At 40.2% G+C, this 21175-nt stretch overlaps 1 protein-coding gene across 26 annotated transcripts in view; it reads left to right on the top strand.

Annotated features, from left to right (window-relative positions):
* The window catches only part of RIPOR2 (RHO family interacting cell polarization regulator 2), a 234577-nt gene that overhangs the window by 98547 nt on the left and 114855 nt on the right, over window positions 1-21175 (top strand). For 4 of the 26 annotated variants that reach the window (XM_063812144.1, XM_063812158.1, XM_063812159.1 and 1 more), the window contains one exon: window positions 7739-8241. The exons of 11 other annotated variants lie outside the window; for them this stretch is intronic. In XM_063812144.1, coding sequence (XP_063668214.1) covers window positions 8181-8241 — 61 coding nt within the window. In that variant the 5' untranslated portion in view covers window positions 7739-8180. Of the gene's footprint in view, window positions 1-7738; window positions 8242-12064; window positions 12192-14632; window positions 14799-21175 lie in introns of those variants that run through there. 11 more of the 26 variants (XM_054686628.2, XM_054686627.2, XM_063812154.1 and 8 more) reach the window with 8 other exon arrangements.

The raw sequence follows: 21175 nt of genomic DNA, 5'->3' as shown, positions 1-21175 counted from the left end.
GGAGCTTTTCAAAGTCTCCTATGGGCATCTCATTCCCAAGCTTTTTCTTTTAAGCTTTTTGGTAAGCCTATTGTTTGCCCCTAACTCTAATCCACTGCCTTAGGTGGCTGCAGTATTGACTAATTGCCTGTGATTCTTTTCAACAAACACCCCCAAGGAAAAGACTGTTCACACTTGGCAACTCTAAATCAGATTAAATAAAAAGCCTTGTGAGTGAAGTCTTCCAGAGAACCACCAGACAGGTCAAATAGTGACAATTTTGGGGGAATGGGACTTTGAAGAAGCTTTATCTCCATTCTGCAACCATTCCAATAGCTGCCAGGCTGTTGATTTTCACTGTGATTGCAGGCTGCTGATTTTCAAGGCTACCACAGAGATAAGGTGAAGTGTGTGGAAGTCGGTAAATTAAAATGCCATAAAACTCATTGTTCTATTGAAATTCAGCCATTTTTCTTGAATAAATGCTCCCTGGATTGCTGTAAGCCTTTGGTTAATTTCCAGCCTTCTGAAAAAGTCGATACTGACCATTTTCCCAGTTTCTTATTGCTTTTATGGAAGAAAGGCTTTATTATTATTATTATTATTATTATTATACTTTAAGTTTTAGGGTACATGTGCACAATGTGCAAGTTAGTTACATATGTATACATGTGCCATGTTGGTGTGCTGCACCCAATAACTCGTCATTTAACATTAGGTATATCTCCTAATGCTATCCCTCCCTGCTCCCCCTACCCCACAACAGGCCCCAGTGTGTGATGTTCCCCTTCCTGTGTCCAAGTGTTCTCATTGTTCAGTTCCCACCTATGAGTGAGAACATGCAGTGTTTGGTTTTTTGTCCTTGTGATAATTTGCTGAGAATGATGGTTTCCAGCTTCATCCATGTCCCTACAAAGGACATGAACTCATCATTTTCTATGGCTGCATAGTATTCTATGGTGTATATGTGCCACATTTTCTTAATCCAATTTATCCTTGTGGGACATTTGGCTTGGTTCCAGGTCTTTGGTACTGTGAATAGTGCTGCAGTAAACATATGTGTGCATGTGTCTTTATAGCAGCATGATTTATGTCATTCAGGACATAGGCATGGGCAAGGACTTCATGTCTAAAACACCAAAAGCAATGGCAACAAAAGCCAAATTTGACAAATGGGATCTAATTAAACTAAAGAGCTTCTGCACAGCAAAAGAAACTACCATCAGAGTGAACAGGCAACCTACAGAATGGGAGAAAATGTTTGCAACCTACTCATCTGACAAAAGGCTAATATCCAGAATCTACAATGAACTCAAACAAATTTACAAGAAAAAAACAAACAACACCATCAAAAAGTGGGCAAAGGATATGAACAGACACTTCTCAAAAGAAGACATTTATGTAGCCAAAAGACATATGAAAAAATGCTCATCATCACTGGCCGTCAGAGAAATGCAAATCAAAACCACAATGAGATACCATCTCACACCAGTTAGAATGGCAATCATTAAAAAGTCAGGAAACAACAGGTGCTGGAGAGGATGTGGAGAAATAGGAGCACTTTTACACTGTTGGTGGGACTATAAACTAGTTCAACCATTGTGGAAGTCAGTGTGGCGATTCCTCAGGGATCTAGAACTAGAAATACAATTTGACCCAGCAATCGCATTACTGGGTATATACCCAAAGAAAGGCTTTTTAAAGGTCTTTATGTCAGCGTTTCCTCTAATATACAATCTCTTAATTTTTTGTCAATCGTTATGTCAAATATCATGTAATAAATTATTATTTAAAAATACATTTCTTGATCCCATATTATCAACTCGGTAAGATCTTCCTTCAGTTCCTTGAAAACAAATAGTTAGAAAGTTTGTGATTTACAAAAGGATCAAGGACTAGTCATTAAATAAAATTCATTTTTTCAATAACAATATTTTATATTGTCTCTTATTTTGCCACCCAGTGACTTATGTGCTATCAAGCAATCTTTCATTATAAGATTTAGGGTGCACGAAATGCATGCCTTTCTTTAAAAGTTGAGAAAGTTATACCTTCTCATCTTGCCTTCTTTGGCTGTCTTGGGTCTGGGGTCACATTCTGGGAGGGAGGATTGTAATTCTCCTTAAACTTTCCCCACATCTCTCACAGACATGGAAGACTGTTCCTTTCTGTCTTCTTAAAGTTTATTTTCCTGTGTATCTTTTCTCCACCCCTTCTGTCACTTTCTGTAGCTCCCACACCAAGAAATTTGTCTTGAGGTTAAAAAAAGGGGAGGAGGGGCAGACTGTACAGTGATCCCTGAAAATGCTTTTAAAGTCAATGGTAGGGCCACAGGAAAGGATTCCCATCTCAGTTAATGTTGCCAAACCCTGAGAGGTAAATTTTATTATCAGTAACAGCTACAGGATTTCTTTATTGGAGAGGCTTTGTGATTACATTCTGGTTGAGACAGAGGGTAAGGCCAGGGACTAGGGATTGGGTCTTGAAGTTGTGTTTGCATTGATAGCACAATGTATTAATATAGATTGTATTTTAATTTGGGACAATTAGTGGGAAAGGGCTGAACTGTCCCTTAACTCAGTAATTGATTATTATTATTCCATTTTACTGATTCAAAGTGAAATTATTAACTCTAGTCAAAGAGCTAGATAGTGACGAAGCCAAGATTGTAACTCAGCCCTGTCAAATCCCAGAACCAGTGCCTTTATATACTTTTTTTTTTTTCTGTTTCTAGTTGCAAGCTAACCACTCCCAGCAATCATACCTTTAACCCATGGTTATGACCTTGCCAACCATACCCAATGTGAGTCTTGCCATAGAACTCTCGTTTGCTGGGTTCTTATCCTTCTTTCGTAAGTGGAAGGAATGGATTCCCTCAGTGGGCAATTACCGTCATTGTCTTTAGTCCCATTGAAGGAAACTGTCCTGGACTTTGGTCAGGCTTCCCCAGCACCTTCAGTAAGTGACTCTAAGTGTGGCTCCTGCAGCCTAATGATGCGCCTGAAACTGAGGGAGGCAGGCAGGAAGACTTCCAAAGGCTCTGGGAGGGTTTTCCCCATGAGACAACCCTCATGAGATTGTACCCATGAGATTGGTACCTCTTCTTTGCAACATGAAAACAAGAATACTATTAAAAATCATGTTCCGGCCAGGCGCAGTGGCTCACGCCTGTAATCCCAGCCCTTTGGGAGGCCAAGGCGGGCAGATCACTTTAGGTCAGGAGTTCAAAATCAGCCTGACCAACATGGTGAAACCTCGTCTCTACTGAAAATACACAAACAATTAGCTGGGCATGGTGGCGCACACCTGTAGTCCCAGCTAGTCTACTGGGGAAGCTGAGGCAGGAGAATCACTTGAACCCAGGAGGCGGAGGTTGCAGTGAGCCAAGGTCGAGCCACTGCACGCCAGCCTGAGCGACAGAGACAGACTCTGTTTCAAAAAAAAAAAATCGTATTCCTTTTGTCCCAGCTCTTTAGACGTGGCATTTTACAGTTAGACAAATTAGACAAATTTTTAGGTGCATCTTTACTGGCAAAGTTACCCCAAGATAAGATTATTTCTGACTCTGTGGTTTTTTTCACCTTTTTCTTTCCTGATTCCTACCACTCCTAACAGTTTCAATTCCTCTCTCCTACTTTGTTCTCCTTTCTGTTTCGAACATTTTGCTCCTAATTACTTCAGATTTTTCTCCCTGTTCAGAAGTTTGTATATCTGAAAATTAAGTATTTTAAAACACTTTCTGAAAGGAGTGGGAAATTCTCCAGAAGCACAGAGAGAAGATTGTGGGGCTCTTCTGTTGGAATAAAAGCCCACGTTAGATGATGAAATTTTTCCACTAGTATGGTTTCCTCCTGTACACGCTTCACAGGCGGTATTTTTTTTCAAAACAGCAAACTATGCAGAAATATTTTAAATTAATAAATTATTGATTATTATAGCCTCAATTCTCATAACTCAAAATAATAATACTGTGTTGATATTCATATGTTCAACACAACACATGCCTTGTCACTTATATATTTACTTAAATATTTCACACCGCACCTGAAATATAGTAGGTATTCATTACTATTCTCCAAATGAATGAAGTGAGTAAAGTTCCACAAAGCAAGGACCAGAACTTTCATATCATTGTAATTCACAGACCTAGTATGGCATAAAGTGGGCACCAACTGTTTGGCGTATAAAAGCTTTGCTATGTTCCTGTGCTTATGACCTTGATGAAATTCTGCTGTTAAATTTAGTACAGGTTGTCACAAATCAGCATTTGATCAAAGTAGTTGCCTTATACTGGTTCATCTATACTTTTGTTCTCTTCCCCAAATCCAATTATTGGAGCTGTTTGCCTCAATCACTGAAAAACAAGATTCTTTCATTGTTGTTCCAGACTTACTCCTCATTTCTTAGTGAAAACTACTCTCTGTGACCTACATCTCCCTTAACTAAGCACTGAATTTCCCTATCTTTAGTCTTTCTTTTCTAATATGGATTCGAAGGGGATCAGAATGTGTCCCCCAAAATACGCTAATTTAGCATAAGTACTATTTTGAGCTATTTTTGAGAAAGAATCTTCTGCCCTTCTCCTTTCTGCTTTAAGTGCCATAAATTTCCACTTGTAAAGGTGTTTTATTTCCCATCTTGGGTGACTAAGCCTCATGGTCCTCTTCCTGATATGAGAGATGAGTCTGCATAACAATCCTTAGCTATCATACATTCCTAGTTACCTTCCCACAATTTACCACTCTTAGGAGCCCACTCTCCTACTCTGCCTCCTTTGTCTAGTCACTTCTTCACAGTTTATTGCACTTTGTTAAAATTGTATATAAGCTCAGCATTCTTTTAGACTTTACATAGATAAGAGATAGTGTAGCCTGGTGTTTAAGAGTTTGGACTCTGGGATCAAATCTCAGTACCTCTACCACTTACCAAATGTATGACCTTGGGTGGATCACTTCACCTCTTGGGCCTTAAACTAAAATAGAGATAATAAATATATCTATATCTTAGGGTTGATATAGGAATTAAGTGAATCAAAGCACTTAAAACTGTTGCTGGCACTCTGTGTTAGCGATTACTTACATTTTTTTATTCGCTCATTTTGGACACTCATATAAATATAATTATACCATTTATAATTTTCTGAGACCTTTCAAAGTCAATATTATGTTTTTGAAACTCACCCATATTGATGCATGCATCTGTAGTTTATTAATTTTTCTTTTTAGTTAACACATCATGCATGTATGTCATATCTCTCTAAGGTAATTGTAAACTTTGGAGAGCAAGAACCATGTTTTCTATCCTCTGTGCTTTCAAGGAGTTCGTGGTAGCATTTGTGATTTGATCTTTGAGATGATTAGCTGTGTTTCTGAGATATCTAAATTGGAGAAGAGGAGACTGAGGGAAACTTCCTAAGGGTTATTGAGGTTTTATATGGAGTGTGGTGACTTCTCATTCTCTATCCCCATTGAGCCTTCAATTTGGGAAATATCCTAAGCTTCCCTGTGAGAGACTTAGGCGTATAATTATAACTGGGTATTTACTGTGTACCATGTACTGTGTCAGCGTCTTTACATAAATCATCCTACTTAATCCTCAAAACAAGCCAAATGAGAAAGTATATTATTTTCTAGGACTTCTGTAATGAAGTACCACAAACTGGGTGGCTTAAGCAACAGAAACTTACTGCATCACAGCTGTGGAGGCTAGAAGTCCAAGGTCAAGGTGTTGGCAGGATTGGTTCTTCTGAGGGATGTGAGGGAGAATCTCTTGCAGGCCTCTCCCCTAGCTCCTGGTGGTTTACTGGCAATCTTTGGTGTTTCTTGGCTTGTGGATCTCTGCCTTCATCTTCACATACTATCCTCCCTATGTCTATGTCTTTGTCTAAATCTCTCCTTTTTATGAGGAAGTTAGTCATATTGGATTAAGGACCCATCCTCCTCCAATATGATGTAAGTTCATCTTAACTAATTATATCTTCAATGGCCCTGTTTCTAAATAAGGTCACATTCTGAGGTACTGGGGGTTAGGACTTCAACATATGAATTCAATAGGGGAGACACAATTCCACCCACTTAAAATAAAACAGGCCTAGAAAGGTTATGCTAACTTTTTGAAGTGGAATAGCTAGGGCCCTCAGGTTCACATGGTAACCAGGTAGTTCTGAGGTGGGAGGTGAGGGAGGTAGCGCAGGTCCCCAAGAGCCACGGGGATGCTGCAGTGACCTGGACTGTGTGCAGTCACTCCCATAAGTTGTCCAGACATGAGGTAGCAGAGTGAGCTCTGGAATTAGTCAAATCTGCCACTCACTAGCTGCCTGATCTTAGGGATGTTTTTCAAGCCCTCAGAGCCCCCATTGCTTCATCTGTAAAATGGGATAATAGCACCCACCTCATGAAGTTGTGGAGATTAAAGGACATAGGACAGTAGTTGAGAAATGTAGTGATTATCAAAATGGACACCCATCCTCTTATCCCAACCACACAAAAGAGAGCTTTAGTCCACATCCAAATTTCCTACACCTAGGCCCATTTTAATTAATTTAATTTATGTAACTAAGTGCAACCCTTGTCCAGAAACATCATTCAAGTGGGGATCATGGTAAGGGGTGGTAAAAGGGTCAGAAAGGGGAGATGCAAAGGAGAGCTAGAGAAAAGGATAACTCCAGTTCTCTGCCTCTCAGTGTGTCTCAAGGTGGGCATTATTGGTATTTGGAGCTGGACAGTTCTTCCTGTTGAGCTACTGTTCCATGCATTATGGTAAGGTTGATATCCCTGGGCCCCTGAGTGCTAAGACATTAAATACCAGTAATAACCCCCAGTCATTGTGCCACCCAAAACACCCCAGACATTTCCAAGCTCTCCTCTAAGGATGGTTCCAGCCCTGATTGACAACAATTGGTGATCCCAGCAGGACCCAAGCTGTACACTGTCTTTGGGAACTGCTGCAGCCACCAATGCCGGGATGAACTGACTGTTGCTGCTCAGTTAACCCTCAGTGTCTGATTCCTGAATTCCTCTGGGGTGATCCCTTCTCACTGCTGGATTTCTCCAACCCTGTTGTCCACAGTCTCTTCTGGGAGAAAATGGTGCAATTTCAAGGTTGCAGTTACAGGAGGAGGGGACAGTTTCTCTAGGGTAACAGTGGGAGTATCTTCAAAACCATGCAGTAAATAAAGTGCCAAAAATAAACACCTTGGGTCAACAGCTCCTCACTGTCATCTCCATTTGCATTTTCTAAGCTTCTGGCCACCTAAGAGATCTTACAACACAGTGGAGTGCTCTGGGAAACCCCGAAATGAAGTCTCAGTATTACTCAGAGAGATGTGTGTTTGTTTGTGCAGCCATACAGAATTTGGCACACGTTGGGTAGCTCGATATGGTGATGCCAGCCAATGGTGCTCGCGTAGAAGCTCAGTGTTCACTCATCCCTTTGGGAGGACTGCTTTTTGAGTTACATTTTCTTCTTTCTCCTTTAGTGATACAGTCTGAAGTATCAAACTGAGTAAATATTGTGAAATGCAAGATGTTTGACCAAAACCAGTTATCTATTCATTGACTATAGATTTAATCGAGCCACATAAAGCCTAGATATGGTTCAGTTTGGTTTAAATGCTGTAAAGTTTCCAATCCTTAAATGCAAGAGGTTTGAAAAAAAGAAAAGAAAAGAAAAGAAAAATGCAACTATTACTGAGCAAAATAAAAGCTCTGTCCTCTAAATGCCTGCTTTGGTTTAACATAGTGGCTTGCTTTACTTTCAGATAAATTGTCATTGAAGCAAAACCAAGATATGAGAAATATGAACTCCCTCTTTCAACAGAACCCATTGTGTTCAAATTCATAAGCAAGAAAGTTAAGCACCCACCTTCCTCTTTAAGGAAATATGAAAGTTGTTGCTTTGGAATAGAATTCATTGCATTCAGACTTTGAGTGATATCTGTATTCACATCCAACCAGATCTGCAGCCCTCTTCAAAAAATTCTTTCTCCTCAGTGGTGAGAATTACCCCACCTGGGATTCACTCTTCACAAGGCTCAAGAAGCCTATTCATATGAATGAAACTGCTTTCTTCAGGGCAGATGCGGAAGCTGCCCTCCAGAGGGCTTGGGCAACCCAAGGAAAGGAAATCACCTCGGTCGGCAGTGTGACTGCTGAGACTGCCGGGGCTGCTGCCTGCTGCTTCTCGCGCCTGTCCTCTCCAAGATGCAGTTTTTTGATGCTGAGGAGCTCCTGGTCGATGAAGAGGATGATGTTTTTGGTGAAGGTAAATGCATCTTTCTGGCAGGAGGCTCTCCGGTCTGCTTTGCTTTGTTTTGACACCACTGGACACTTTTGCCCAGCTTGGGCAAGGACTTGAGTATTTTGAAATGATAAAAGCAAAGCATCCTGAGTGAGGTAGTGGCTGCAAATATCAACTTAGGCACTGAAGGAATACACAAGGCAAGGGGTGAAACAAGGGGTTGAGTCATTCCCGCAAATACAATTTTTAAAGTCATGACTAAAATAAAGGTTTAGTTTAGGCTGGAAAATAGTACTAAATTTTTTGCCTTGTCTCTCTTCTGTGCTATCTCTTGTCTAACACCTTAAGGAAAGCCTGTCACAGTGGTTTGAGCACAGCAGGGCTGCTAGGGAAGAAGTTAAACAAATGGACCAGGAGTGGTTTTTCATGGTACCATGTTGCTTTGATTTGCACTTCTCTCTTTCTCTCTCTCTCTGTCTATCTTTCTCTCGGTCCTTCTCTTTTTTTTTTTTTTTTTTTTTTTGTTGTTTTTTGAGACAGAGTCTTGCTCTGTTGCTCAGGCTGGAGTGCAGTGGTGCAATCTCAGCTCACTGCAACCTCCGTCTCCCGGGTTCAAGTCATTCTCCTGCCTCAGCCTCCCAAGTAGCTGGGACTACAGGCGCCCACCACCATGCCCAGCTAATTTTTGTATTTTTAGTAGAGATGGGATTTTGCCATATTGGCCAGGCTGGTCTTGAAATCCTGACTTCAGGCGATCCACCCTCCTTAGGCCCCCAAAGTGCTGGGATTACAGGCGTGAGCTACCATGCCCGGCCTGGGTCCTTCTCTCTTACTCTTCCTCACACATACTTGGCACTCCAACCCTCCATTCCCTTTTCCAATTTTCTTTTTTCCCAAGTCGGGATACTGGAGCCCTGGTAGCTTCCAATCCCCATTGGCACTGCTCAGTTTTCTGTTATCTTGCTGCTTTTCCATGACTTGACCTATCCACTGGAATTTAACTGTAAAGGTTGCAATTTTAAAGGGATGATCTAGTCATTGGATGGATGTTTTGTTCAAATGCTGCCTATGAGATTGGGCTATAGGCAAAAGCTTTTTTAGAATTTGGAGCCGCCTAAATAAAGGAAATTAGGACTCAAGAATCTCGTGAATTTGGTTATTTTCCTCAAGAAACTACATCTAGCAATTTTTTTAAAAAACTCTATTCCGTAATTTTTTAAAAGGAGCAGTAGTAAGGTTTTTGTGTATGTGTAATTACCCAAGCAATACAAGTTCGCTGAAGAAAAATTAGAGTGTCACAAAGAACCCCTTGTAATCTAGTCATGTAGAATGTAATCATTGTTAATATTTTGATGTTGTCTTTCTGCTATGTTGTTCTAGCTACAGAAATATTTAAAATCATAAGTTGGGTTTTTATCACAACTTAAATCAATTTGAAGAATATCTATTGAGCTTTGCTGCTGTTTACCAAATTATCATTCTGTTGTGTTACTTTGATGGCAGGCGTTTAGAGCCACCAACACCTAGAAGTTTGATCTTAGGCCCCATTCTTCAGCTTTCACTTCTTAAAGATGTTTCCTCTTTAAGCAAACACCTTAAAGAGAAAATTTATACTTAGATACTAACTCCTTTTAGGATCTGAAAAATGCTCACAACTATGAAGATAAGCTTAGAACGGAAAAATTGGCAATCATTCACCCACACCTCCCTCCAGGAATGGCATTCCAAAACGCCCAGCCCACATTTCTTTGCCTATAGGAATTTTGCTCTTTTACATCTGGCTATGATACTTAAGAGCGCCCTCTATAGGCTGATGCACTGCACTCTGGATTACGCGTGGCCCCATCCTGAAGGGAAGCGTTAAGACCAAGCAGGGCTGGATGAACCTGTGTGTTCTCACTCCTGAGCATTCATCATTTCCAAGGTGATTATTGTAACCTCACTAACCATGTTGTAGTGGAATGGCTGAGGTCCCCAGGTTCCAGGTAGCTAGGTAACCAGCTAGCTCTGAGGTGGGAAGTGAGGGAGGTAGTGCAGGTTGATAAGTTGGGAGTCAAACGAGATTCAGACTCAAATTCTGGTTCTGCTTCGTGGTACCCATACAAGCTAACTTTGGTCTCCTCAGTGGTGAAGTGGGACAGTAATACCTATCGGTTGTACAGATTGTCTTCATAGTAGATGCATAATGTTTGCGTTGCACTTCAATGTGGTATGCTTTATCTTTTCCAAACTGATTATCTCATTTAACTTAATCCCTAAAGATTAAAGAGAAAATCCTTGCAAGGCCAACATCCAGTGTATTTTTATTCAGTTTTCAGAGCCGTGGCTCATGTTTGGCAATTTATGTGAAAGCATGTCCAGCTGCTGCCTCATTTTAAGCAAGCTCTGTGTGGGGTAACAGTCAAAAGCTTCAGCTCTGGAATTGCACGGTCTAGGCTTTGCCAACCAATTCACTTATGACCTTAAGCAGGTTACCTAATCTCTCTGTGCCTCAGTTTACTCACTTATAAAATGGAGTCCAAACCTCATATGGCTGTGTGTGGCTTAGGTGTTATGATAGGGAAAGCTTTTAGAATAGTGGTCAGTACTTAATACATATGAATCCCTATTGTCTATTTACAAAAATGGGTTTATAGAATAGTGACCATTTTTTCACGTCTGGTTAACCTCAGATTCAAAATAGGACTTATTTACAGAACTTCAGTTTATAAATAACTTTTCAGAGGTTTAACGTGGCAGATATAGCACTGAACAAGTTGTTAGGAGTCTGAGTTGTAGCCTTGCCCCTGCTGTGGTATAGCTGGAGGATCTTGGGCAAGTCATTTATCCTCTTTGAGCCTCATTCTTCTTCTGAAACAGGGGGACTGATTACACATTCTCTGAGCATTCTACTACCCAGTCTCCAGTCTTTACTTCAAAATGATGTATCTACCTATAAAAGTTCATGCTTGTTCTAGGATTCACGCATACTTTCAGCTCACTTAACATGCCTAAGCAGAAAGCTTTTGGTACAATGAGTTTTCCGTAACATAAAAAAAGGAAAATGCCCAGAAGCTTGTTATTAGGGCAACTATATTTCCTTGCAATTGACACATTTTTAAGATCCCTTTCTCCTAGAGGTTACACAGATTTAGAATTTAGGTGCATTTGCTTAAAAGATTTAGATATATGGACACTATAAATCCATTTAGATATATGGACACTATAAAGATCTGGGAAGAAAAAAAATGAGTCAATGAGTCATCCTCACAATGTATTTTTTAAACTGCCTTTCTGAGATCCTGTTTGCTTCAGCAATTGTTTTTTGTGGTTAAAGGAAATGTTAAGGTTCACAGAACTTCGGAGCATTGGTGTGTAACTGCTCTTGTTCTGAAACAGGGTTGCGTATAGTGAGAGAGAAAGAGAAAGAGAGACAAAGAGAAAGAAAAGGCATTCACCTACACACTGCAAATCCCAATGTCTGTTCTCTCTCTGTCTCTCCCTGTCTGTTTCTTCTCTCCTTTTTCTCTCTCTTATACATACACCCCCCCCCACACACACACACACACACAGTCTTAAGTTTGCTTTCCTAACAACATCATCATGTCATTTAGAAAATGGTTACTATCAAGTAGGCTTAATCTTTCCTGGAGAAATGATTCATTTGATTATCAAGGTAGTGAAAAACCAGTAGTTAGCCTTACAGACTCTTTTCCCATTGTTGTTTCAAACTTATCAAATTAAAGGGCTTTCATCTGTTTTGTCACTGTGTGATCTTGACAGCCAGTCTGGTCAGTGTTAGTGGAAATAACTGGATGGGTAATAATGGTAATGACTACAACAATGCTGCTGCTGCTGATGATGATGTTGATGACAATGATGATGACAATTGAAAAAAGGAAAAAAGGGCCATGCACAGTGTAGGTTCCTATCCTGCTTTCAAGAACAGAACAGAATTCACGTGTGGGAGCAAACGGCTCACCAGGTGGTGGTCAGTAAGTATTTTAGCAGCCAAAATTACTCCTTGGCACAAGTTAAAGCTACAATTGCTTCTTTCCTTAGAAACGCAACCCGCCCCGCCTCCATTTTCAGCACTGCTCAGTAATCTTTTGTCAGGTGCAATGATTAGAATAATAAAACACCCCAAGTTCACAGTAAGTGTGCAAAGTATTTCTCAGGTTCTTGTATTTCCTGGACACTTACATGCCTTTTAAGATTATGCTTGAAGATCACAAGAAACTACAAAGCATTTGTCAGATTTTCAAATGTCCCCCAGAGCTGGTAGAGTGCAACTGAGCATGAGAATACTTCTGTCCTGGATAACTGTGTCTGAGAAAGTTGTTTCAACCTCCACAAAGGAGGGGAACTCTCCCAGATGGAGATGAACTGGCAAAAGGAAGTCCATTCAACCATTAGCTGCCTGTTGCTCTTAAGGAGACTAACAGCTGGTTGGAAAAAAATTGCCAGTCACTTTTGAACCAAGCCTCTCTCCTTTCTCCAAGCCAAGTAAGTTAGCACTTTTTCCTTTTCAAAGGGAACTTCAGGTCAGAGGGAGCAAGAAGACTACAAAACACTTAACAAAAAAAAAAAAAAAGAATTGTAATTAGGATAAATACCTATTTTTTTTTTTGTCTTTCCATGTAGGCTGTTTACAAAACCAAGGTAGTATTTTTCTTTTAATAGGTAAATAATTATGCAATCTGGTATAATCTGGAATATTTTGATATTGTTTCCTGAATTGTATTTGCTCCTTCCAAAATTAATAGAAAGAAGAAAGGGGAAAAAAGCAATTAAATTCATATTATGTACAAAACTAGTAAATGTTGAAAGTTCAGACTGGTTAAGTCATACCCTCCATGGAAAAAGTAAGAGAAATCAAATGTAAAAGAATATGAGCCTTGGCTAGAGAGGATTGGAGATTTTTGTGTGATTATGCCACATTTTATAACATAAATAAATACAAGCATTGCTGTTTAACTATGCTGAATCTTTCTCAAAAAATATCTGGGTTTCTCAAGTGGACCCAATAATGGGATTGGAAAAGGGGCAGAAAGAGGCTGCCCTAGTTTCCTGGGTTGAAAAGAATTGGTCACTCTTTGCTTTCACAATTTGCCAAGATTGCTTGGATCAATTTCCACCCCCGAATTCCTGGATAAATGCTTTAGTTGGAAGTCACTTTCCCTACTTTATTTGTCCCAGGGTCTGGAGCAGACAAAGACCTCCCCACAGTAATTCATGCTTGTGTGACCTCTGCCTTGGATTACTGCAAAACATTCTCTTCCCATAGATGTCTAGGAAGCTTTCTTTGGCTGGTGCCAAAGAGATGGTGTCATTGCAGGGGCATAAACTAAAATAGCACATTGCACTAAAGCTATGCAGGCTGTCTTAGCCACCAGTCCACCCCCCTGATTTATGGCCCCCAGTGACCTCAGGGTAACCTGTTTAGATCAGGCCAATGCCAAAAGGGGCCCAAAACTACAAGTAAAACATTTTAGATGTTTATTTTAATATCTCTATGAGCAGCAAGCCAAGTCTTAACTTTTTAGGAATGATGTGTGTAAGATATACTAGAATATGTCTTCTATAGGGCTTGAGTTGAAAACTAAAAGTACATGCATACTCATTGTAGCTATGACAATTTAAACAAAGAAAAAGAAATGTGTAGTTTTTGTGACCAAAATATTAAAATAAATTTGGAGGGTTGCACTCCCACCTCTCTTTTTGATAGAAGCCACTTCACTTACACAAGCCAACATATTTATTAAAAAGATGTGATTTATCTGGCTAACTATGCCTCCTGTATTTTTTCAAGAGACAGGCTCTCGCTCTATCACCCAGGCTGAAGTGCAGTGGTGTGATTGCAGCTCACTGCAGCCTCAACTTCCTGGGCTCAAGGGATCCTCCTGCCTCAGCCTCCAAGTAGCTGGGACTACAGGTGTGCACCACCATATCCAGCTAATTTTTTAATTTTTTCCATAAAGCCAGCCTCTCACTATGTTGCCCAGGTTGGTCTCAAACTCCTTGCCTTAAGTGATCCTCCCACCTAGGCCCCTCCAAGTGCTGGGATTACAAGCGTAAGCCACCATGCTCAGCCTGCCTTCTATATTTTATTGTGCTAAGCAAATGTCAGTTTATTCAACTTCTCATTTATTTTCAGATGGCAAAATTTTGTCTACTAATTATCTGCCAAAAGCTGTGATGTTTAACTAAAATGTTTAAAATTCAGTTGATTTTGGAAGATATTTTAAAGGAGAAAAGGCATTAGTTGAGACAAATTAAAGTGACTTTCAAGTACCAGAAGGACAGAGAAAAGTTGGAGAGCAAGAAAAAGAACTAGTAAATTGTCCTAGAAAGTGAAAATGGAAAGAAGAAAATGAAACTAGAAATGCAGGTGCTAATGAGACAGTAAACTCTCTTGTACTTCCTCATCATTCAGTATGGTCCAGGCTGTGCCGGGTGCTAGTTTCTGGGACCCTGAAATGTGGTTGTGCTTGGCTGACTATGAGGGTGATGATTCCATAGCATCTGCACACCCTAGGCTGAAGAGGGACGTGTCAAGAGCCTGAACTGTTCGATTCTTGTTGACAGACAAATCAGATCATGTAAGCTAAAAACCATCTTTACTTTGTGCTGTGTAGCCAGAGCATATCTTATCATTTAGAATATTCCTTCCAAAAAAAAAAACAATTTAGTTTATCCTTTTCAGATATTTTTAAGAGAAAGATTTTGACCTATGCTGTGATAGCAATCAAAAGCCAGATATAATGGGCAGTGTTTCTCCAGAAAGCAAATTAATAATAATTTATGTCATCATTCTTTCACATGTTGGCTTTCTCTATCTTCAATTTTTTCATGTCTCAGTTTGCTTAAAAAATGCTTCATGCAGAAGATACTTAAAGACACAGTGATGGATACAAAGTAAAACTCTTGAAACTTAAAATATAAATGTGAGAAACATGGGAACTTTTTGGGGTGGGTAAGGTGTCTCTTTTCCAAACTGAGGAAGAGAGAACACACTCGGATCTAGCTTTGTAAAGATTTTCATTAATAGAGAACCTCTAAACAGAGAAGAGATCCTGGGGTTATTTCGTCTGTGGCTATATTACAAGTTTAGTCCTAGACAGCAATTATTTCTAAATAAAATAAAGAGAAGAAAGACGTTGCTGCCTTCCGGAAAGTGATGAGGTTATGGTGCTACTTTTCTCCACAGATTTTTCTTTCTTTGCCTTTGAATTATTGGGAGTTAAAGGTTTAAATATTTATACTATACCACTCACACAGCAACAGCGTAAGAGCAGCTGGTCCCTTCTCCCTCTTGACTTCATTCTAAACTGTTCATTCAGTGTAAGAAGTAACAAAAAGATAATTTGCCTTTCAGATCACAAGATGAGTTAGCTGGCTGAGCCTTTGAGTATAATTTTTTTATTCTCTATAAATTGAACTTCAGAAATCTCTGAGAGAGAATAAATATGAAAACATTTTCTATGGTGGGAATTTTCTTTCTATTTATAACAGCAAAATACACTCGTAGAATGGTATTTAAAAAAAAATACCAAAGACTCAAATAAGCAGATATGATTTGTGGAAGGCACTCTTAACTCTCTTAACTGCCTTCAGATAAATTACGTGACTAAAATATTAGGAAAAACAAACTCTTCTCCTTCAACTTGTGGTTCATATGCTGAGGGATACCAAGAATGTTTTTGAGGTAGGGCATGACTCACACCCCTATTAATCTCCACAAGCATCTCTAAAAACTGAAAAATCAATTAAAATTTTTAATCTTAATAGAAAGCGTAATAGAAAGCTTTTTAAAGAAAACATTGCAGTTTTGCGTGGTCTGCATTCTACAATCTGAGTAAAAAATCACGTGTTGCTCTGCAAACAGCTTCTAGAGAAGGCCCAGACCCCTTTTCTAACCATATTGCTGTATTGGGTACTTTGCATACAGAAATTCTGAAGCCATTGTTGTTTTTAAATCTTTGATTTTTAGCTTCCAGACTTCCAAACTGAGGGAAAGTAGCATATATGCTGTGGAATGAGCAAAATATTTGAACTCATAAAACCTAGTCCAACTTACTAGTTGTTTGGCTTTAGGCAAATTACCTAACCCCTGAGAAGATTCAATTCCCTTTTTCCAGTGAAAATGATGATAATAAAAGTGATGGTAGTGGTGGTTGTAGTGGTGGTAATGGTGATGATGATTATGATGATATTGATGATGATGGTGGTGGTGGCGGTAGTGGTTGGACTGGTGGTAGTGATGATGGTGGTGATAGCGGTTATAGAGATAATGATAATGGTGGTGGTGGTAAGGTGATGATAATAATCATGATGATGATAGTGGTGGTAGTGGTATTGGTTATGATGGTGATGGTGGTGATGGTTGTAGTGGTGGTTATGGTGATGATGATTATGATGATAATGTTGATGATGGTGGTGGTGATAATGGTGGTGATAGTTATAGTTGTAGTGGTGGTGGTGGTGATGGTAGTGGTGGTGAGGTGATGATGATGATATTCACGATGATGGTGATGGTGGTGATGATGGTGGTGGTGGTTGTAGTTGTAGTGGTGGTGGTGATGATGGTAGTGGTGGTGAGGTGATGATGATGATATTCACGATGATGGTGATGGTGGTGGTGGTTGTAGTTGTAGTGGTGGTGGTGGTGATGGTAGTGGTGGTGAGGTGATGATGATGATAATCACGATGATGATGGTGGTGGTGGTGATGGTGGTAGTGATTGTAGTTGTGGTGGTGGTGGTGGTGGTGATGGTGGTAGTGATTGTAGTTTTGGTGGTGGTGGTGATGGTGGTGGTGACTGTAGTTGTAGTGGTGGTGGTGGTGATTGTAGTTGTGGTGGTGGTGGTGGTGGTGGTGGTGATGGTGGTGATTGTAGTTGTGGTGCTGGTGGTAGTGATGGTGGTAGTGGTGATTGTAGTTGTGCTGGTGGTGGTGATTGTAGTTGTGGTGGTGGTAGTGAGATGATGATGATTATAATAATCGTGGTGGTGGTGGTGGTGGTGATGGTGGTGGTAGTGAGATGATGATGATTATAATAATCATGGTGGTGGTGGTGATGATGATGGTGGTGGTGATGATGGTAATGGTGAAGATGATGATGCTGATGATGCTGCTGCTGCTGATGATGGTGATGATGATGATGATGATGATCATGATGATGAACCACTCAAAAAACTGCTGCGTTTAAAGGGAGATAATGTATGATATACTTGAAAACCATAAGGGTTTACTACATAAATATCAGTCATTATGTAACAGCGATTTTCTCAGCTGTCTCAGCCCCCCAAGTCTATACAATTCCCCTCTTCTATTCCTGGCCTTTGTTAGGAAGAGCTGGCTTAATAAAAGACACAGTTGATTAAAGCAGAGCTATCGCGACTGCTCACCTCAAACGCTTTCCTGAAAATATAGAGGTACCTCTGGCTCATGAATTAGCAAACCTGGTTGCTATCTGATCTCCACCATGTGACCAAGGCAGGGCTGAGAATAACCCCATTGCTTGGCACAGAATACATACATGATTACTTACCCATGTGCTATTGCTTTAATCAATCTGGTCTCCGCCTGAAAATTCTCTGGGTATCCAAGGGAGAAACATGTACTATGGCAGTTTTATTGTGTAGAGGGGCCCCTTGCCTCCTCCAGAAATGCTGGAGGTGAAAATCATATCTTTAACCGTATCTTTAACAGTATGCAGGACCTATTTCCTGAGTAAATATTTACTTGTGGTAAACACATCAGAGGCACTGCCTCCCCCATCACCACTTTACAGAGTTCTTTTAAAAACGTAATCTGAGAAAAGCTGAACTTTCTGTATTTGTTAAAACATTTCCAATTTAAAGATAACACCCACTGAAAACTTTAATGTTGTATATATTAAGTATTTTAGGATAGCAATTAAGATTTTAAATGAAGCCTCTACAATGTTCCCTCTAGTGGTGTTTTGTTTTTGTTTTAGATTCCATTGTTTTAAAAATATTTTCAGTGGTAAAACTTCCTGAAAAAAAGATAAGCTGTTTATGTGTATTTGTGTGTAAACATTAATTTTATACAAATGTACAGGACAAATATTAGCTCAGTTGCTTCATAATAATACTACATGTACATGGGGCAGAGAAAGAGTGAATAGAATCAATCCTCTGTGAGCTCATTAACAAATATTTATTGAGTGCTACTCATAAAAGTTATGAGAGGGCACATAATTAGTTGGTTAGGTTGAAAACAGTACCAGCTGCAGCAGAATAGACCAAAAATGGATGAACCAAATTTTTTTTTTTTTTTTTTTTTTTGAGATGGAGTCTCACTCTGTCACCAGGCTGGAGTACAGTGGTGCAATCTTGGTTCACTGCAACCTCCGCCTCCTGGGTTCAAGCGATTCTCCTGCCTCAGCCTCCTGAGTAGTTGGGATTACAGGCATGTGCCACCACACCCAGCTAATTTTTGTATTTTTAATAGAGACGGGGTTTCACCATGTTGGCCAGGATGGTCTCGATCTCTTGACCTCCTGACCCACCCACCTCGGCTTCCCAAAGTGCTGGGATTACAGGCACGACCCACCGCGCCCAGCCTGAACCTAAATTCTCTACACTTCTGGAAAGGCAACTGATGGTGGGTCAGAAGCATCATCTGCCCTATGCAAAAAGACAACACAGCTTGTCCTTTACAACAAGGACTACAATGCAGTAGACAGAGATAGCCCCGTGAGTCTTCCTAATATTGATAATACACCCTGAAAGATAGGTGTTTATGCCTTTATGACCCACCAGGTAACACTGAGAACTGCACACAGTGAGTCAGTGGCTTTCTGCACTGCTCTTGGTCTAGGCAGAAACGGATAAGTCATGGCCTCAGGCCAGATCCAGCCAACTACCTGCAAGATAAGAATGGTTTTTTACAGATGAACATTTGCAGTTAATTTGGTGATAGGGATCACTAACCTAGAATCTCAATTAAGCAAAACATTATCCCAAAGGAAAAGAATTCCATTCTTCTCCTTACTAGGCCATTTTTTAGAGTACTCAATTATATTTTGAATTTTGTCAATAACAATATGTGAAATTTTATTTTCTTTCTTGTTATATATATTTATAAAATTTCCTCATTTTTATCACTTGGCCCACAAAGCCTAAACTATTTATCTAGCTTTTTACAGAAAAAGCCTGCCAACTCTAGTCTATGTCATCAACTTCCAAATCTTAAGGTCATTGAGAGTTTTGTAATCCTCTCTTCCTCTTCCCCTTTTGTATCATCTCTTTCTTCCTTTTCATGTCTGCTGGGAGGGTCTTATCGTTATTAAAGCCCCATGTAGGAAGGGACTTATCCCTTCTTATGGTTATTTTAATACTCTTTTAGAGAGAATATCTGTCATTATATTACATTGCTCTGTAATACCAGTTGGAAGGATGATGAAAAATTGGTGGCTAAGACAGAATGCCTTGGGTTGGGGAGGGAACAGAAGGCAACATCCTATAAAAGGAGAAACACCGTAAGACTAAGGATCTTTTCTCTCAGCCCAACAGTAAATCAGGTGAAAGAAGATAGCACACAGCAAGTGTCCAAGGGGTCTTTTCTATTTACACCTCTGCAACATTTCAAGGGACTTCTTTCCCCCATGTGATGCTTCAAGTTCACACATCTCCAAGATCTGAAGCCCTTAGACCTAACCATAATGCATGATAATGAATGATAGGCAAGCATGACTCAAAGCTGTCTTTTTGGCTTTTACACACACGCAAGTCCCAATTTACCAAGGAGTGATGGTGCCAGGCCTCAGGGAGCATATCCCAAAGAAACCACAAATTGGAAATGCATTACCTTACGTTAGGAGATTACATGGGATTAGCAGAGCTTTGATCATCCCAAAACAGTGCTGGCTCTTGCCCACTGCCCCATGTCTGTAAAGCAGACCAGCGTGGGTCTGCTCAGCCTGCATGTTAATTCAAGAACAAGAAAGCCTTTTCAAAACAGACATGACAGGAGAGCGCTAAAAGCACTGCCACACACACCCATGCACATTTAGAGGGGCCGCGTGGTTCCTGGTTGCTACGCATTACAAGAGGCAGGAATGTTGAGCTCTGTGAGGCATTTCTGAGCACTTCTTTATTTATTTGTTTATTTATTTATTTATTTGATTTATTTTTTTGAGACAGAGTCTTACTCTGTCGCTGAGGCTGGAGTGCGGTAGTGCCATCTCGGCTCTCTGCAACCTCTGCCTCCCAGATTCAAGTGATTCTCATGCCTCAGCTTCCCAAGCAGCTGGAACTACAGGCATGTGCCATCACGCCCCCGGCTAATATTTTGTATTTTTAGTAGAGAGGGGATTTCACCATGTTGGCCAGACTGGTCTCAAACTCCTGGCCTCAAGTGATCTACCCACCTCAGCCTCCCAAAATGCTGGAATTACAGGAGTAAGCCACCGCGCCCAGCCTCTAAGCAGTTCTAACTTGCTGTGGGGGAGAAAAATCTTGCTATTGAAAAGAGTTAGGAAACTCTTGGCCACTTTTGGTGGGAATATAAAATGGTACAGCCACTACAAAAAACAGTATGGCAGTTCCTAAAAAAAATTAAAAATAGAATTGCCAGGTGATCCAACAATTCCACTTCTGGGTATATACCCAAAAGAATTAAAAGCAGAATCTTGAAAAGATACTTGTATATCATATTCATAGCAGCATTGTTCACAATAGCCAAAAGGTGGAAGCAACTCAGGTATCCACCCATGCAAAATGTAGTACAGTATATACACACAATGGAATATTATTCAGCCTGCAAGAAGAATGAAATGCTGACACCTGCTACCACATGCATGGACCTTGAGGGCATTATGCTAAGTGAAATAAGTCAGCCATAAAAGACAAATACTGTATGAATCCACTTCTATGAAGTACCAAGAGTAATCAAATTTATAGAAACAATAAATAGACGGTGGTTGCCAGAGGCTGGGGGGAGGAGAGAG

The sequence above is a fragment of the Pan troglodytes genome, chromosome 5, assembly GCF_028858775.2.
Source record: "Pan troglodytes isolate AG18354 chromosome 5, NHGRI_mPanTro3-v2.0_pri, whole genome shotgun sequence".
NCBI classification, from domain to species: Eukaryota; Metazoa; Chordata; class Mammalia; order Primates; family Hominidae; genus Pan; species Pan troglodytes.
Note: the sequence above shows the minus strand (reverse complement) of the source record. Positions and strands in the feature narration are given on the sequence as shown.